Genomic DNA, 16497 nt, shown 5'->3' on the forward strand with positions numbered 1-16497 from the left:
GCTGCTTTTCGTTTTTCTTTTGGCTCTGCTTTAGTCAGATTTTTCTTATCAGGCGAAACCAAATTGTATCTGTATCTGTGTGACCTGGGAAATGTGCGACTTTGGCTTGCCGTTAGGTGTCGTTACTGTTGCTGCCGCTGTTGACGCTAACGTGACCATGGCCGTAATTGATTGCCGCCTGCCTGCCGCCGATAGCCTAATGAATTGATGGGCAGCAACAGCAGCAGCGGCAGCGGCAGACGCAACATCCACAGCAACAGTTGCGCCAGTGGCAGTGGCAGTGTCACTGGGGACAGAAGCGCCACATGGAGCGCCGCGCCAAAGTTTCTGCTTGAAGAGGCTTTCGTAGTAATTGTCAGAAAAAATGGAATGAGCCTGCAGTATGACACTGGAGAAAAAGAGTGGTAGGGGAGGAAAAAGCTGTAAAGTATCCCTAAAGTATGAGAAATATCTGTTTCTTTTTTGATTATTCATTGTTTGTTCAAGCATAAGTATAAGCAGGGGGTTCCCTCGTATTACATATGTACATATATTTACTTTCCAGACACATTTAATCCCTTCATCGTGATTTGCGTATGGGCATTAATAAACCCTGATATGCATATCATTCCTATATCAAAGATTCTCAAAAAAGTTTATTTTTTAATGATTTTCAATTGATTTATTTATTTATTATAAATTTCCTCGGGAGGTCCTATAAAATGTACTAGATTTCGATTATAAAGTTTTGTATAATTTATTTTGATCTTACATATCTGAATACTTTGGTATTTTAGTTCCTTTACTTAAGAATTTTTGGGTTTATATGAGATCAAAACTAGGACATTATTCACAGTCTATTTATTGATTTATTTCCAGAAAAAATCTCCACAATTGTGTCTAAATAATATCGAAGGGTCAATAAACTTTTATTACGCCCAGAAATCGATTCAAAAAATCTCGTTTAAAATCAGTTGTGCATTGAAAAAATTGTTTTGTATACATACAATATCATCATTTATTCAACAATTTTGAAATACTCTCCAATCCACAGCTCTCGTTAATTGAAAAACAATGGAGAAAATGGGAAAACAGAAAACATTTTGTAATCTTCAAGTGAAGTTTACTTAAACTCTCTGTTTTCTGTCTTGTGGATCTGTTCTGTTTCTGGGATATCGGCATCAAACAAAGGCAACAGCTGTTTTCAATCCTCATCTTCTTCTTCGAAACAAAAGCAAAAAAACAAAACAAAATGAAATGAAATGAAATGAAAAGAACAAAACGCATTTCATTTCTGTGGCATGACTCAAAGCAGACACCGATTCGAATGGTATATTATATCGTATCGAGAAATGCACCGTTAGTTATCTTCCATGCCCAAAAGAAGCGAAAAAACACACACACACACACACGCTTAAGTATCTGCCTGCAAGAGTATGGGTATGCACCTCACGTCAGTTGGCCAAAAAGAACCGGCTTTTTGAGCAAACCAGAAACAGAAGCAGAAAAAACCACTCAAAAGTTTGCTTTACAGCTGTTTTCAGAGAAAACTTTCGATAAACTTTTACCCCACGCAAAGCTTTTGACTTTGTCTGACCAAAAGCTTTCTCTCTTACGCTCATTTCCCCTTACGATATTCGCCTCGCGGTTCGAGTGAGTCTCGTCGTCTCTCTTTTGCTCAATGCCAAAATGCCGGCTATAAAAATGGAGTTTTAAAGAGCGAAAAGCAACGCAAAGCAAAAGCAAGGCAAGGAAAACAAAGCAAAGTAAAGCAAAATCACAGAAAAGAGACACAAATGCAACGAAAAGCCAAGCAAGAAAAACAAAGTAAACGAAAATCTAACAAATGTACCCAAAGCAAAAAAAAAGAGTTAAAAAAAATTAACACAATTTTTGGATTACTCACTCTATTTACGAGTATTTTCTGTGGGTGAAAAGTGGAGATGCCTTCTAATTCTTTTGATTACTTTTTGCTGAATAGATCTGTTAAATATATCACCAAAAAACCTGGAAATACAACCCCAAGGGGGAAAGCCTTAAGTTTTCAGGGAACCCTTATCAGGAAATTGCAGAAAACAAAATAAGACAAATTCAATTCAGAAAAACCTAAAAAATAATGACAAAATTGCAATTTAAAGGCTATATCTTATTGTAAATTCAACTTTTAAACAACCAAAATTAGAACCTTGAAAAAAGATTATGTTTTGTATTAAATTGTACAAAGCATGGAAACAAAGATAATCTGAGAAATATCAGAAATATATTTATGAAAATTCCCAAACTATCTGTAACCCTACTTGAAGCCCTTCAAAGCTTCTCTTTTCTTTTCTCTTCTCTTCATTCGTTTTGTTTACTTAAAACGGAAACGGAAATGACGGCACACACACACACACAACTAAGTAACGGTCTCTCTGTGTGAGAGTGTGTGTTTGTGTCTCCATAAACCACAAGAAGGAGGAGCGCGACTTCTTTGGCTTTGGCTTCCTGCAGGAAAATGTTGACAAAGCGTGTCAAAAAGCATCTTCCAGGCCAAGACGAGAGGGGGTATTGCCATTACAAAAGATAAACATAGGACACCCGCCATAGCCTGTCTTTACTGTACTTGAAGTGGTTCTGCGTGAGGTTAAGGTTCGGTGGGGAGTAGGGAGTAGGGAGGTCTGTGTCTGTGGCTGGGGTCTATGCCACGCGACAAACGGGGGCCATAAATTGTGTAAAATTCTCTCTAGTTCCCAACGCATCGTTTGCCTGCCTGGTTGACTCCTCCATTCCATTCGAATCCACTCCATGTTTCTGCTTCTGCTTCTGGTTTTTGGTTTGTTTGTTTGCCTTTGCCCCGCCGTTTGTTTGCCCTTTTCGATCCGTTCCGTTCCATTCCGCTTGTTTGAAATTAATTAAAACTTTATGTGATTGTTTTTTAGCCCATCCACAAGTTTTCGGGTCATAGGGCATACGCCACACACCCCTAAAACCAATCTCTATGGAAACCCACTCTCAATAGAACCCCACTTGAGGGTGGGGGTTGATCATCAGTCATCTTTTTGGGTTTTGGGTTTTCGATTACATTGTTTTCATATTCAAATCGGTTTTGGCTTCGATTGGGGCGGGATGCCTCTAACAAGGAAAGGGGTATATTATGTTCTTGGGAGACCAGAAATCATTCTTAAAGAACTTTTGCTTCTACAACGACTAAAAAGAACTCTTGAGAAACAGAAAAACTATAGAAATATTGCTTGATATGTAGAAAATCAATGATAGTTTGAAGCATTTTCTACGATATGTTCCCCTGGTCCCTCATGAAACAAAGCCCTGTCTGTGGAATCTACAATTTTAGATATATTTATGTACATTGCTGAAAATTACTAGATGTATATATAATGGCATTATCTATCCATTTATCAAAAATCATAAAAAATTAAAAATATTGGAAGAATAAAATTAATTTAATATTTAAGAAATTTTTTTAAAATACTATAAATGCATTAATTTCTTCAAGCTTAAGTCTTAATTTATACTCTTTTTGGCACATTTTTCCATGTCTCCACATAATAAAATATTTCCTTAAACAGGGGGGATATCCTTCCATAAATTTTAAAGTTAAATAATTCATAATTCTTTGATATTTAAATAATTATTTTAGTATCAAATATCTTCAAGGTTTTCCAAGGATTTATTTCAGATTTTTCAAGGGTATCCCTTCGTCGAAGTATACTCGTAATTTGCCCCTTCATCCCTGACCCCACCTAATTGAAATCTCTCTTTCAGATGCTTAAAAAAATGCCAAACATGAAATTTCTTGCCTGCCATTTGGCGAACAATTCTCGACCAAGTCTCATTAATATTTGATGGACCAAACATTGCGCTAATGTGACGCGAGCCAGAGACAAAGACAGTTTTAGATTCAGTGTCAAGTTTCCTAAGAACGAATGAACGCTTAAACATGCAGCAAATTAAAGGACAACGAATGGCATTGAACTTCAGAGATGCTTTTTGTTTGAGAAAAACTTACCAATCTTTCGACGCGCTCGCCACAGGACCGGAGGCGCCGCATTGTTGGGTGACGAAGCCATTCCGCAGTTCCGCGAAATTCAATCGAATTCAATCTGCAATTGAAAGAAATCGAAATAATAATTATCCATCTCGGAGATTGTTTTACCAAGAAATTCACCAAGTGCCTGCTGATTGATTGAGTCGGAACAGGGTCCGCAATTTTTGGTGTGGGAAAACCCTCGAACAAACCCTAAGATAACATTCAACATTGAAAATTCCCCAAAAAATATGTACATCCGCTAGCAAAAAACGAGCGAATGAATGAAAGAGTGAATGACTGAATGACAAGCTTTGATTAATGGAGTCGCGATTCGGAGAGCAACATCATTAGACCACAAAATTTTTAAGCAAAAGATGCAAAAAATAAAAAGAGTAGAGCAAGTTTTTGCTGCGACTACGAATATTTTTCCATCATTAATAATTTCGTGACAGATTTGTTTGGGGGCAGGGCAGGGAAATAAATGAAGAGATTAGAAAGCGATTTTTTTGGCGATAGTTGGAGTGATATTCGTTCTCGCTGGTAGAGTGCTAGCTATAGCGATAGATAGATGGTGGCCTGACATGAAAGCTCACCCTCAACTGCTAAGCCACACTGTGAAAGGGAGAGCGAGAGGGATAGAGCACACTCGATGGAGATGGTAGAGGATGGAAAATCTCGAATGTTCATCTCCTTTTGTCAACTGGAGCCATTTGCTTATGGGAAACAACGAAGCATCGCACCATTTGATGACTGCTTGCTTGGAGAAGAGGGGTTAGATCTAACCTATCTATATCTTTACAGAATATTGATATCTTTTTCCAAAGGTTTGGGTTCCTGAAAGCCCCCAATCACAGATTCCAAAGCCATAAAGATATTGTGTTCTATTATTATATTTTTCAACACTTGTGTTTCATTCTTTACAATAATCTCGGAATATGTGTATGCAAATCCTCTGCGAAATATTTCGAGTAGTTTTCAACAATGCCCCTTCTTAAAGGCTTTGCATAATTTTATGGCTAAGCGGATTATAGAAAATCCTCAACACAAACAATCAATAATTATTCACTAAATAAACAAAAGACACGCAAAAATATCTAGAAAGCGTAGTGGCTAGAATGGCTAGAAGCCTTAGGCAATTGTATGCCAAAAACAAGCCATAAATCTACAAGAAATATTTTTTGAATGAAATTCCTCAAGAAAAAAAAACACAAACAATAATAAATAATTTGGCACCTTTATAAGGCCGAAATATTTCCACTTTTTATATACTTTCTGATTGTTCAGTTGTGTGCAGCTGCTGCTGCCGCCTGCCTCATGCTTCTTATCAGCTGTTGCTGCCGCCTTCAGCGATTGCCGCCTTATCAGGGGCCGAGACCGAGACCGCGACCGACCTTGACTTTATATCTCAAAAAATTAGTGGAAGGCGAAGCCGAAGGCGCCTTTCAATCTTCATTTCCACTCAAAGCGCCGGCCGTGGGGCATGGAGTCAATGAACCACAAGAGACGCGCAGAACAATTGTGGAGCACAGTAGGCTCTCGCTCTCTCTCTCTCTCTCTCTGGGTTTCGTTTTTATTTTCTCTGATTTCAGTTTTTGATTCCCAATAAAATTCTATAGCAGAAACAGCAGCAGCGAAACAGAATTCAATTAAACTTAATTAAGGGGCACGCCTTTTGGTTTACAATTTAATGATAAGATAACACAAATAATGATATTGTGTAAAAAAAAAAGCAGAGAGAAAATTAGAGGAAAATATAAAAGTGAGTTCAACATTACAAGACCTTGGAACTACCCTGCCGCACGGATTTAATATTCGAAAAGAGAAAATCCTTTCAAGGACAAATACTATTCAAGAAACAACCACCTACAATAACAGAAATAAAATCTATTGAAAACTCACAAGTAAAAATTCCTTCTTGGATTTCCTTTGATATTTCTCCAATCAGGATTGAATATTATGTGATACCCAGATCCAAAATGTAGCCCTTTTCTCTTTGAAATAATGGGTGGAGCATGCCAGAAATTTATCAAAAACCCCTTTATAATAAAGGACAAATAAATTGCAAAGAGTTTTTGGCACTAAAAATATTGATTGTTTGTGGATAGATAAACAATTACTTTATCTTTAAATATGCCAAACTGTAGCCAGCTATCTGTAAAACTATAAAGACCACAGCTCTTTTCCCTACTAAGATCTCATCCAGATTCTTCAAGCCAAAGCTAAAGCCTAACAAGCCTTGACCTCGGAGTCCCAGAGAACCCAGAGGAATTTTTTGGAATCAAACGAAACGATGCCTTCAAAATGATTATACCTTTCACTCCCCTTTTTCCAACAGGGTATTGGAAATCCATACAATATACGGTTATTGCAACAATTTCTTATATATATTTTTTATTTATTTATTGGGCTGTCATTTTTGATGCCGCGAAATCCCCTTCCGCGAAGAGGTTAATCTTTTGGCGTGGCACGCGGGTCAGCTACAGCCGATAGCGGTAGAGGTAGAGGTAGAGGAGGTGCTGGGGTGGGGTGGGGTGGCTATGAAAAGGGAGTGATGATAGGGTAAGGTTCCACCCGATTATAACTGCGCACAAAAATGTATTTGCAATTAGTGGAACAATGGAAAAAAAATGAAGCCAAATGAAATGCAAACACACGGCAAAAAAGTCATTAGATAACCCCTCTACCCCACCAAAATGTGAGAGGGGAGGGCATATGGGGGGGAGGAGGCAGGTAACTGGTAATATTATTAGGTAACGTTTTTACCATATTTTCCCTACTTTATGGATGGCCATGGCCACAACTGGCAAAACAGTTGCCAGAAAAAGTTTGTGCGAAACAGTTGCCAGAAAAAGTTTATTTTAAAGAACTTTTACAGGGATATATCACTGGGATGGCCACTACAGAAAATAGTAACAGATATTAAGCATTGTTAAATCAATTTTTGCTTGAATTTTTCAAGTTTTTATTCGATATTCCTTCATTTCTAGCGCCTCTTTTTGTGTACCATCTTCGAAAATATATAAGTAAAACCCATCCCTAACTAACTCTCAAATCTGCTCAAATCTCAATCCTTTCGACGCGACACTCTCTCTCTCTCTCGTATAGAGAATGCTTGAATGTGCAGCTTCTCTCTCCCGTTCCAACGTTCCACTGTTCCTCTGTTACTGTTTCGATTCCACTTTGATCCCACATTCCAGTTTTACACAAATTTCAATATATTTTAGAATAAATTTCACAGAAAATCCCCCTTAAATCCCAAAGAAAATTTCAATCGGATAGCATTTTCGTTTTCTTTTCCTTTTGTTTACCCAAAATTATTTACTGCAATCAGAGAAGTTTTTTATTCGAAGATCAAATTCTAAAAATTTGTTGTAGTTTAGAACTCCATTTTTCCGTTTCTCCGTTTTTCCATTGTTTCCTGCAAACGAAATTCACTTTTCCGTCCGGATATCTGCCGTTCAAAATGCTGTCGGTCAATTTATTTTTATTGATCACCAGCGGCGTGAGCTTTGTGGGTTACTGCCTTTTCTTCGACCGGAAGCGTCTGGCGGATCCGGAGTACAAGCGGAAGCTGCACGAGCGTCGCCTGCAGAAGGCGACCAGGGAGGACCAGGCGCTGGAGGAGGAGGAGGAGGAGGAGCCCGAGTTCGGCGACGATGAGCAGGCAGTCGTGAGCCAGCAGCAGTACCAGCACCGGCTGCAGCTGGAGACGTTCATCTGGATGTCGGCCGTGAGATGCCTGGAACATCCGACGATCCTGAAGCGGATGTTCGAGTCAGAGGTCCAGCTGGGGGATCGACTGCTACAGGATGGTCGGATGGACGAGGCCCTGGCGCACCTGGCCAATGCCATTCTGCTGTGCAAGCAGCCGGTCGTTCTACTGCAGAGTCTCCAGAAGACCATGCCGAAGGAGCTGATCCATCCGCTGATCATTCGAGTGTCAGAGTTGCTGGAGGAGAGCCATCACCAGGAGAACGATCGCGAGGACCAGGAGGCGGCGTTCTCCTCTAGCGATTCTGACGAGTGGATCAGCGATGGCAATGTCCCTCAACCGCACATGGTCGGATAGTAGTCACTGTAGATGGATACCAAATTTGTCTAAAGTGTGTCCTGATATACAGTCCCAAAAAAATATATCCCAAATATAGAGTATCTATAGAATTATTATACTTTTTTTCCAACAAGATTGTGGGCTTGGGAATGCTCTCTGCAGAGTTCTCTACAAGAACTAGGAAATAATTTATGATTCAAGAAAAAGGCAGGGTTTTTTCAATCAAAACTGAGTAAAATTATTTCTTTAAAATTCTATTTATGGAATTTTTCTTGGAAATGCTCTGCAAATCTGTACTTTTACTGAATCATATAAGGGTAATCCTCAAAATGTTCTTCTAATACCGCGAATCTTTACTTAAATGTTGTAAGTTTCCATAGATATTTCCCACTAAATCCTATAATCTCTCATTAAATTCCAAATAAATAAATGCCCTTGCAATTGTCATTGAAAGGCCTTCCCTCCCCTCCAATCACCCAATCAATTTCAACCACAAAACACCAACAAAATGCCCCACAAAACACCAACAGAATAACCCGCATAAAAGAAACCCAAAAAAAAAACAGTAAAAGCAGTACTAATATTATCTAAAAATCAGCAAAAAAAAGGGGGAAAAATTCATAATTAATATAAAACGCACATCACGAAAAGTTGTAGGTTTTTTTTATTGTTTTTATTTTAGTTTATTTTGTGCGACTTTAAAATGCGTAATCATCTAAATAACAATAATAATAATAACAATTCACGTACAATGCCAGAGCGAAAAGCCCGAAAACATCAACAGAAATTATTGTGGCAAACAGCAGCTGGAGGCTTGGGCGGGGGGGGGGGGTAAATATGCGGCATAGACAGGGCCCGAAGCTCGAAGCCAACAGCAATTTGTAGGGAGAATCTAGGTGAGATCTACCTCAGAGATACTCCCCCCACACACACACACACAGCCAAAAAGATACTCCCCCACACTTTATCGCTGGGGCAGTGGGGCTCCACCCAAGGCTCCGCTCCATCCGACAGGCAACAAATCAATCAGCGCGTCAGCAAAAAACCAAAGACCTGTTTGGCATTTTTAATATTACTATACATATATCTCTGCACTGCCCCCAAAAAGATGATGCTTTTGCCATATTAAACTTCGATTTTATGGCAGTTTCTGTGTGTTTTTTAGAGGGTTCAACTTGTCTCTGTTCAAGGGACCGACAGCCAGCTACTAAATTAAGTAGTGCTGTCCAAGAAATTTGCATATTATTAAGGGCTGTCACAGCGACGACTTATAGCTGCCTTTTTTGTGGAAAATGATTTATAAAATACTTTACTTAAGGGGAAATCCCTTTAAACAATTCTTAATACATTAAAGGCCCCGAGTACATCAGAACAAGTCGATGCTAGCTCCAAAAACGTGACATTTTACCATTTTTCTTAGCCGATTTCTATAGATTTTTGTGCGGCTCTGTTCGAAGTATTTCCAGATCTTCCATACAACATTTTCAATCCAAAAATGTTCGAAAATCTTATAAAACTAGTTTAGAATCTCCTTAAATCTTTCTTAGTGCCTAGAACCAGTTTGTTCTAGTCCTTAGAAATGTAAATTAATTTCCAATTTAATTGCCAAAAAAAAAAGAATATTAATATTAAAACTACATATAATAAAAAATGAATGATCTGACGTTTATTTGAGTTTTTAATTAACATATTTTTTGCTCATCTAGAATTTTGACAAAAGTATTAATTTGAATAAATCATTTAAGGCATTTTTTAAAGATGTACGAATAAATTATTGAATTTAATTGAAAAGTTTCCTTAACTTTGGATAAATGTGGGATAAAATGTGTTAAGTCGAGGAAAGAAATGAATCTTTTTACAACGTGACTCAAAGATACAAAGATACTAGTGTACAAAGATACAAATATATGTGCTTGTAATCTTATCAAACCATAGATAACCGTATAACATTTCATACCTTTCTCCCGAACATCCCACCACAATCGCACGCCCTGCACTCCCTGCACGCCTTTGACGGCCTGCATTCCAGATTTGTGATTCAATCGCTCATTCATTCACAGGTTATCCGATGCCTGCCCCAGCCCTTCCGCCCTCCATTCATCGTGTAATACACCCAAGCACCCTGACCAGAAATAACTCGAATCAAAGCGAATCAATGCGAATCAAAGCGAATCGAATCGAATCGAGAGGCAACGTCAGAGCTGGATGTTTGCGTCACCTGCTGGCTGCTACCACGTCACGGAGAGCGTGTGTTGTGGAAAGATTTGTCTTTTTTGCATCAAATTGTTAATTAGCAAAAGACTCCAGGCCTCAAGAGTGAGCGATGGATGAATCAGGCAGCACTTTTCCAGGCAGCTGGCAACAAAAAGGAGTTCCATTCCCCCCCACAACCCCACAGGCCACACCGAAAAAAAAAAAGAGTGTTGAAAGGTGGGAAAGTTGCAAGGTGGAAAGTTGACTCGCCTAATCAGCACGATAATGTTAATTCGAAATACGCGTGGCTTTTAGCGGTTTGCAGCATTTGATGGGTTCGTTCCCAGGTGCGAACCCCCTTGCCACCTTCTGGCGCTCCGCACTTATCAGTGGAGCAGAGCAGAGCAGGGGCCACCACGCACCGCACTTGTACTCGTACTATGAAGGGAATACTATGTAGTACCATATACTATACTGTATGGTGTATACGATATCTTATCTATCGCCTGACATGCATGTCAACGCATTTAAACGACGCATTAGCCGTCAAAATACTGGAGAGTGGAGTGTCTGTTTCCCTCAAGCCACAACACACTTTTGGACACAGAGATACATTCAGAGACACAGATACAGATACAACTACAGATACAGTCCATGATTCAAGTTGAAGTCTGTTGTGTTTAAGCCAAACAATTACCCAAAAGAACGACTATTTGGGCAAGGAAAATACAGAAGAAAACGGAGGAAACTGTGGACAAATAAAGGCTCATATTTCCATAGAAAATCTTGAACTGGAATTTCGAATGTTGCTGGGGAATGGAATGGAAAGTTTTGTGGTACAGTATCTTTTATCTTTTCCGTTAAGAAAGAACTTTGTAAGATGCTTCCACGAATCATTATTTCATGTGGAATATAGCCATGGAATACATGGGAAAATTAATGTGATTTATGGGAAAGTTCTTCAGGAAAAATATTTACAAAGAACATTAAAGTTTTTCTTGCAAGAATCAAAAGAAACCTCGGAAAATATTACATAAAGAAACCAGATTCTTCCAAGAAGAATTTATTGATAGAACTTGTACTAAAGATACTTTTACTAAATATATATATTTTATTAAATTTTCTTCGAAATAGAAGAGTCTCTAGGGAGAATATTTTTTGAGATTTTAAGGGAGTTTCAGGACAGTTCAAGTTCCACAAATGGGGAGCCATTTCCCTCAATTATGCCCAAAATGATTCCCCTTTGCAACATACTCCCCAAAATATACATTCAACAAAATTCCCATCACTCATCAGGGGTCAGGTCAGGTCAGGTCATTCCCGTGCACACTTTTGATAAAAAAAAAACAAAATACAAACAAATGTTGGAACGGTGGAAAAGGTAACAAATATTTCCGCTTATCTGATTCACGTGGCTCCTAAAAAACAGTAGATAAAGTGGAGCTGCGCTGCTGATGCTCTAATTGTCTGACAGCTGGACAAATGTTCGTAGAGCCCACATCATCATCATCACGCGAGAGCCTAGCCGTATCTGTATCTGTATCTGTATCTGTATATCTATATCTCTCACCTGAAAGTTAATTACAGGTCGTTTCCATGTGAAGAATGTAGAATGTAGAATGAAACATGATTTAATCAGACACTTAGAAGGCGAAACACGTTTTGGCAGGCTACAAAGAGGCGGAAAAAATGCCAAGCGGTTCCGTGATTGATTTTTGGAACAGGAAGAAACGAAACAGCCGTGTTCGATGGGGAAGTCATTGCACGATTTATGTACTGTGTGTCCAGGGTGCACGCGTACTTATCGCAGCCACTGTGGAGTGCGTGCTTTTCCTGGGGGGGGGGGGGGGAAAATAAAACTACTGTTAATTAGCCAAGATCTGACAGGGCTGGGCTCTGCTCTACTCTGCCTTGCCATTCTGTAAACGTGCCACACAGGTGATTTTTCACAGGGAAAACGGGGGGCCATGCGCGTCCATAAACCTCAATTGCTGTCTGGCAATTGTCGTGTCTTATCTTATGACCACACATACGAGCACAACATGGTGACTCTCTTTCTCGTGCCACAAAGATGTACGTACGTATCTCTACCTTTAGCTCTGGCTCCAAATGTACCCCCACAATTGTATCTCTTCCCTCTCGTGCCCCCCTCTTTACCGTCTTTACCTTTGCCGTTTACCGTTATGCGGCTAACGAGCTTCGCCAAATACAACAACAAATACAGCCAACAAAAAACGGGCACAAAAAAATCTCTTGCTTCGTTTTTTTGACAGTCTCAAGCCGCGGCACTTCGTGGCAGCAACAGCAGCAAAAAAAAAAACAAAAAACAAACAAAAAATGCTTAAGAAAGCATAAAATGCAATTAAAAGAGGGATCGCAAAGAGAGAGAGAGAAAAAAGAAATTAGAGCAAGTGGCTGGGAGGAGGAGAAAGAGCTCTGGAAATTGATTGGTGAAAAAGTTTCCCCTAATGGGGACTATTTTGGAGGTCTAGAAAAACTTTAAAAAAAAAGAAATTTTTGTATTAAAAGATCGGAAAATCCCGGAACCAAAACTCCACTGAAACTGTGGATAGAACCTCTGAGATTGAAGAGAAGAAACAGCTCTTGAAAAGATAGCTATTTTCTAGTAATTATAAGAATTTTCATAAACAAATATAATACTATTTCATACCGATGCTACTCGTACAGTACAGTACAGTACATATACAGCATTAAAGACCGGCATTAAGGCAGATGATATCTGCCAAAGATAGATGCTAGAGGGAGTGCATACAGAGATGGGAATGGGGACTAAAAATAGCTCCATTCCAAGGGTGACTGAACGCTGAAATCAGATCAGTTGTACGAACAAGAAAACATTGCATTTTACAAGTACATAATATTTTGTTTGTTACAAGAAGTTTTCGAGTAAGAACTATTAAATCTACAAGTTTTAACTGAATGAACATCATAATTTCTTCACTTTTTGTACAATTAATATTAAGCTCTAGAAAACTTACAACAATTAGAACGCCTGACTGCTGCTGCTGTTGTTGTTGTTGTTGTTTCTCAATTAATCCCAAAAATTTTATTGTAAATTACAACCTTTTCCGCAATTGTTTTCACTTGTTGATTTGTTGAGTTGTTTTTTAATTTATTTGTGTGTTTGAATTGAAATAAATTTACGTTTATTGAAAGGTTATTTAATGTATCGCCGCATACATGTGTGTGCCTGTATTCGTATATATACAATATATTTATGGTATATGGATTTCATTAATTCACTCAACTCTGGCTTCAACTTTCATTTGAAACAAAATCGCGTGTTTAATTTTGTATTTATTTATTTTTTTGTGGTTTTTACCCTTTGTTGCTTGCTCTCTTTTTTCTCAGACGAAATGAAATTCAAGCAAACACGAAATAAAGAAACAAAAACTGTCACTGTTGAAAATAATTAATTAAAAGATGTATGGAAATCATTTGCTGCTGCTTAGTGGAAATTTTCAGCATTTATTGGGATATAACTTTGTGTAGGGGTTTTCTTTTGTATATTTCTGGAATATCGTAGTATTTTTTTGTTTATTTCTTGGCTTGGGCTTTGGCTTTGGCCCGTTCTTTTTTTTTTGCAAATTTGGGCCAATATTTCTTTACCAATACACTTACACACTCACAGCACACAGATTTCGCAGCTATAAATCACACAGACTCTGGAATTGGTGGATTCTGCTTCTTTTTATGCTTCTGCTTCTGCTTCTTGCTCTCTCTCCGCTCTTTCGCTTTGATACACAATACAATACAATACACTTCACTGTTATTTTTGTAGGGTAGCCGAAGAAACTCTTAAACAATTTACAATTTCTTTCGATTCAGCGACACGCAAAACACTGCCCAGCCTGATCGAATCGGATCATCATTATCTTGATCCCAAGAATACTATATGTATGTATATAATCCACATCCAGGCAGGCGAAAGGCAAAGGCAGAGGGCGAGGGCGACGCGACGTGACTTTCCGTATTCTGTGTATTCTGTTTTCTTGCTCTCTTCGTTTCGTTTCGTTTCGTTTTGCTTTGCTTTTGCTTGGGCCTCCACTTTCGGCGAGAAACGACGTCCACGACCGAACTGAACTGTGCGCGCGAAGAACTGAAAGCGGAAAGCGATCGGCGGATCAGCGGCAGCGTTAGGCGCTCGTGGAGCGTCGGCAGCGACGTTGGATCATCGGCGTTGCGGCTGTTGTTGTTGGTGCGCTCTGCTTGGGCTACTGCAGGGTATGTTATTGTCAGGTGAGAGAGCGCTCTCAGCACACGACCATGCTTACACCTAACCATACGGTTCTTTGGCACAGTATTAGTTCGAAGAGCGAACGCCTCACCTGCCTTATGCTTGACAGCTGCAGGGAGAGGTAGTGAGTGAGAGAGCACTCCAGTGGGAGAGCTATGGAATAGAGCGCAGTAGATCATTTCCTCTCTCCCTCTCTCTCTCGCTCTAGCACCACGTTGTAAAATGTTCTTTTTTGGCTTAACCCTTCTCTGTGCCCGTTCTTTCCACTGGACCCAATCTCTTACCGCCTGCCTTTTTGGCAGCTAACGGGTTCAAAGTCCACTTTCCACTGACCAAGTGCATCCCCAGCCTCAGGGGGGCAGGGGGCAGCGCAAAGGTATTCGGGATGTGGCAATCACATTGCATCCAGTTTGCCGTTTGCCTTCACACCTCCACGCCGCCATCACCCCCCCCCCCCCTCACCGGCAGCCAGTGCCTTGTTTGACAAGTTCGGTTTGCCCCGCTGCTTCCCCTGCCCCGTGCCCCCTAAAGCATTGGTGCTGCTGCTAACTGAAACTAATTCTCGCATTGCGCTCTCTGTTTTGCATTCGCATTCCGCCCGCCCGCCCCCCTCTCGCCATCCAGGATGTTTGATGGTACAGCCAATGGGTTAATGGGCGAGCATACAGCGGGTTAATGGGTGGGAAGGGAGGATTTTACCAAAAATAAGAGGTACTGTATTACAATTTATTCCTCTATCATTCAGAGGGTATCGAGGGTATAGACGGTACCATAAGAGACGATCTCCTTTAAGCTACTTCTTATTACCGTTTTCCTTTGAGCTATTAACCTCACCTCGAACTATTTCTGCTCTTTCTGTCGACAGCTCTTGTTTTTTGGGTCAAGAAGGCAAAACAAAACACAAGCGAAAAATTACCACAAAAATAATTGAAAACCAAAGAAAAAAGATTTCCAAACCAAAGAAACCGCAAAAACGCAAAAGCCTCCTTTCGAGACTCCAAGAAAACAGCTCGCGTGATTTGATTTCTGTGAATTTCTGGGGGGGCGGTGGGGCGGGCTATGTTTGCACAGATCTACACGAGCACGAGCACGAGTACGGGTACGGGGACTTATGATATTTAAGAGCTCCCTCCCACATAGCATATGGCATATGGTCGTCGGGCTGTATTTACAGTCGAATTTTGGGGGATTCGATTGATATTACCAATTAGCAGACCCGAACCGACCAGCGTCAGCATCAGGCGATTAGTCACAGACCATTTGGCAATAGGTAGGTGTCGATTTTAGCTCAACTTTTTGTATCTTTCTTTGCATTCTGTAAAATGCCAAACAAAAACACCGAAAAAAAAAAACAAAAATATACAACAAAATAGAGGGAGAAACATTTTCGCGTTGCCAGGTTAGTGGGCCGGCGGCGGCACATGTGATATATGTAGGTACAAGTACACATACCATATATGTTTGCATATGGTTGGTCTATATAATGGCCAAAAAACAGACAACACATGTGGCCAAGAGACCGACGCCTCATGCCCGACTCTGACTCTGACATTGCCCTGTACCCTGCCAGACAGCCAGACAAGCAGCCAAACAGACACCAACCACCTCCCTCCCACCAGCGACAATTGTCGCTAAGTAAAACATTTTAAATCAAGAACAAATACGAGAAATTTCCACTAAATCAGACAAAGAGCTCGTGTTCAGGCCCAACTTGAGACTCGCGAGAGACCAACAATGTGGCAGTATATCAAACACCGGAAAATTACTGTGAGAACTAGTCTGCAGGCGGAAGACATACTCGTACGTGGCTGGTGCGGTACATATACGGATGCGGTGTGGCAGGAACACCTACGGATGCGATGCTGTTCTTTTGTTGTCCAAAGAAAAGGTGGCAGTAGATATATGGTCTGTCCTTCATGGGATATGCAAGATAGCTTACAAGTCATCAGCGTAATGCATCAAAAAGAAATTCATTCAATACTATCTAGA

General features: G+C 40.0%; 2 protein-coding genes across 4 annotated transcripts in view; one reads left to right on the forward strand and one right to left on the reverse strand.

Moving 5' to 3' along the window:
• The window catches only part of Pde11 (Phosphodiesterase 11), a 58914-nt gene extending 44520 nt beyond the window's left edge, over window positions 1-14394 (reverse strand). The window contains exons 1-3 of one of the 3 annotated variants that reach the window (XM_033379293.1): window positions 13893-14394; window positions 13250-13461; window positions 3986-4079 (exon numbers count right to left, since the gene is read on the reverse strand). In XM_033379293.1, the coding sequence (XP_033235184.1) occupies window positions 3986-4046 (61 nt within the window). In that variant the 5' untranslated portion in view covers window positions 4047-4079; window positions 13250-13461; window positions 13893-14394. Of the gene's footprint in view, window positions 1-3985; window positions 4080-13249 lie in introns of all 3 variants that reach the window. The other 2 variants (XM_033379294.1, XM_002132610.3) reach the window with 2 other exon arrangements.
• On the forward strand, window positions 7470-8075 carry LOC6902917 (mitochondrial import receptor subunit TOM20 homolog B-like). Its single transcript, XM_002132611.3, has one exon. The coding sequence runs from the start codon at window positions 7470-7472 to the stop codon at window positions 8073-8075; it is 606 nt and encodes a 201-aa protein (XP_002132647.2).
• Window positions 14395-16497: the final 2103 nt, after the last annotated feature.

Source organism: Drosophila pseudoobscura, chromosome 4 (genome assembly GCF_009870125.1).
Source record: "Drosophila pseudoobscura strain MV-25-SWS-2005 chromosome 4, UCI_Dpse_MV25, whole genome shotgun sequence".
Lineage (NCBI taxonomy): Eukaryota > Metazoa > Arthropoda > Insecta > Diptera > Drosophilidae > Drosophila > Drosophila pseudoobscura.

Bases quoted from the DNA above. Each gene is read 5' to 3' on its own strand.
- LOC6902917 (XM_002132611.3), top strand. From the start codon at position 7,470: ATGCTGTCGGTCAATTTATTTTTATTGATCACCAGCGGCGTGAGCTTT.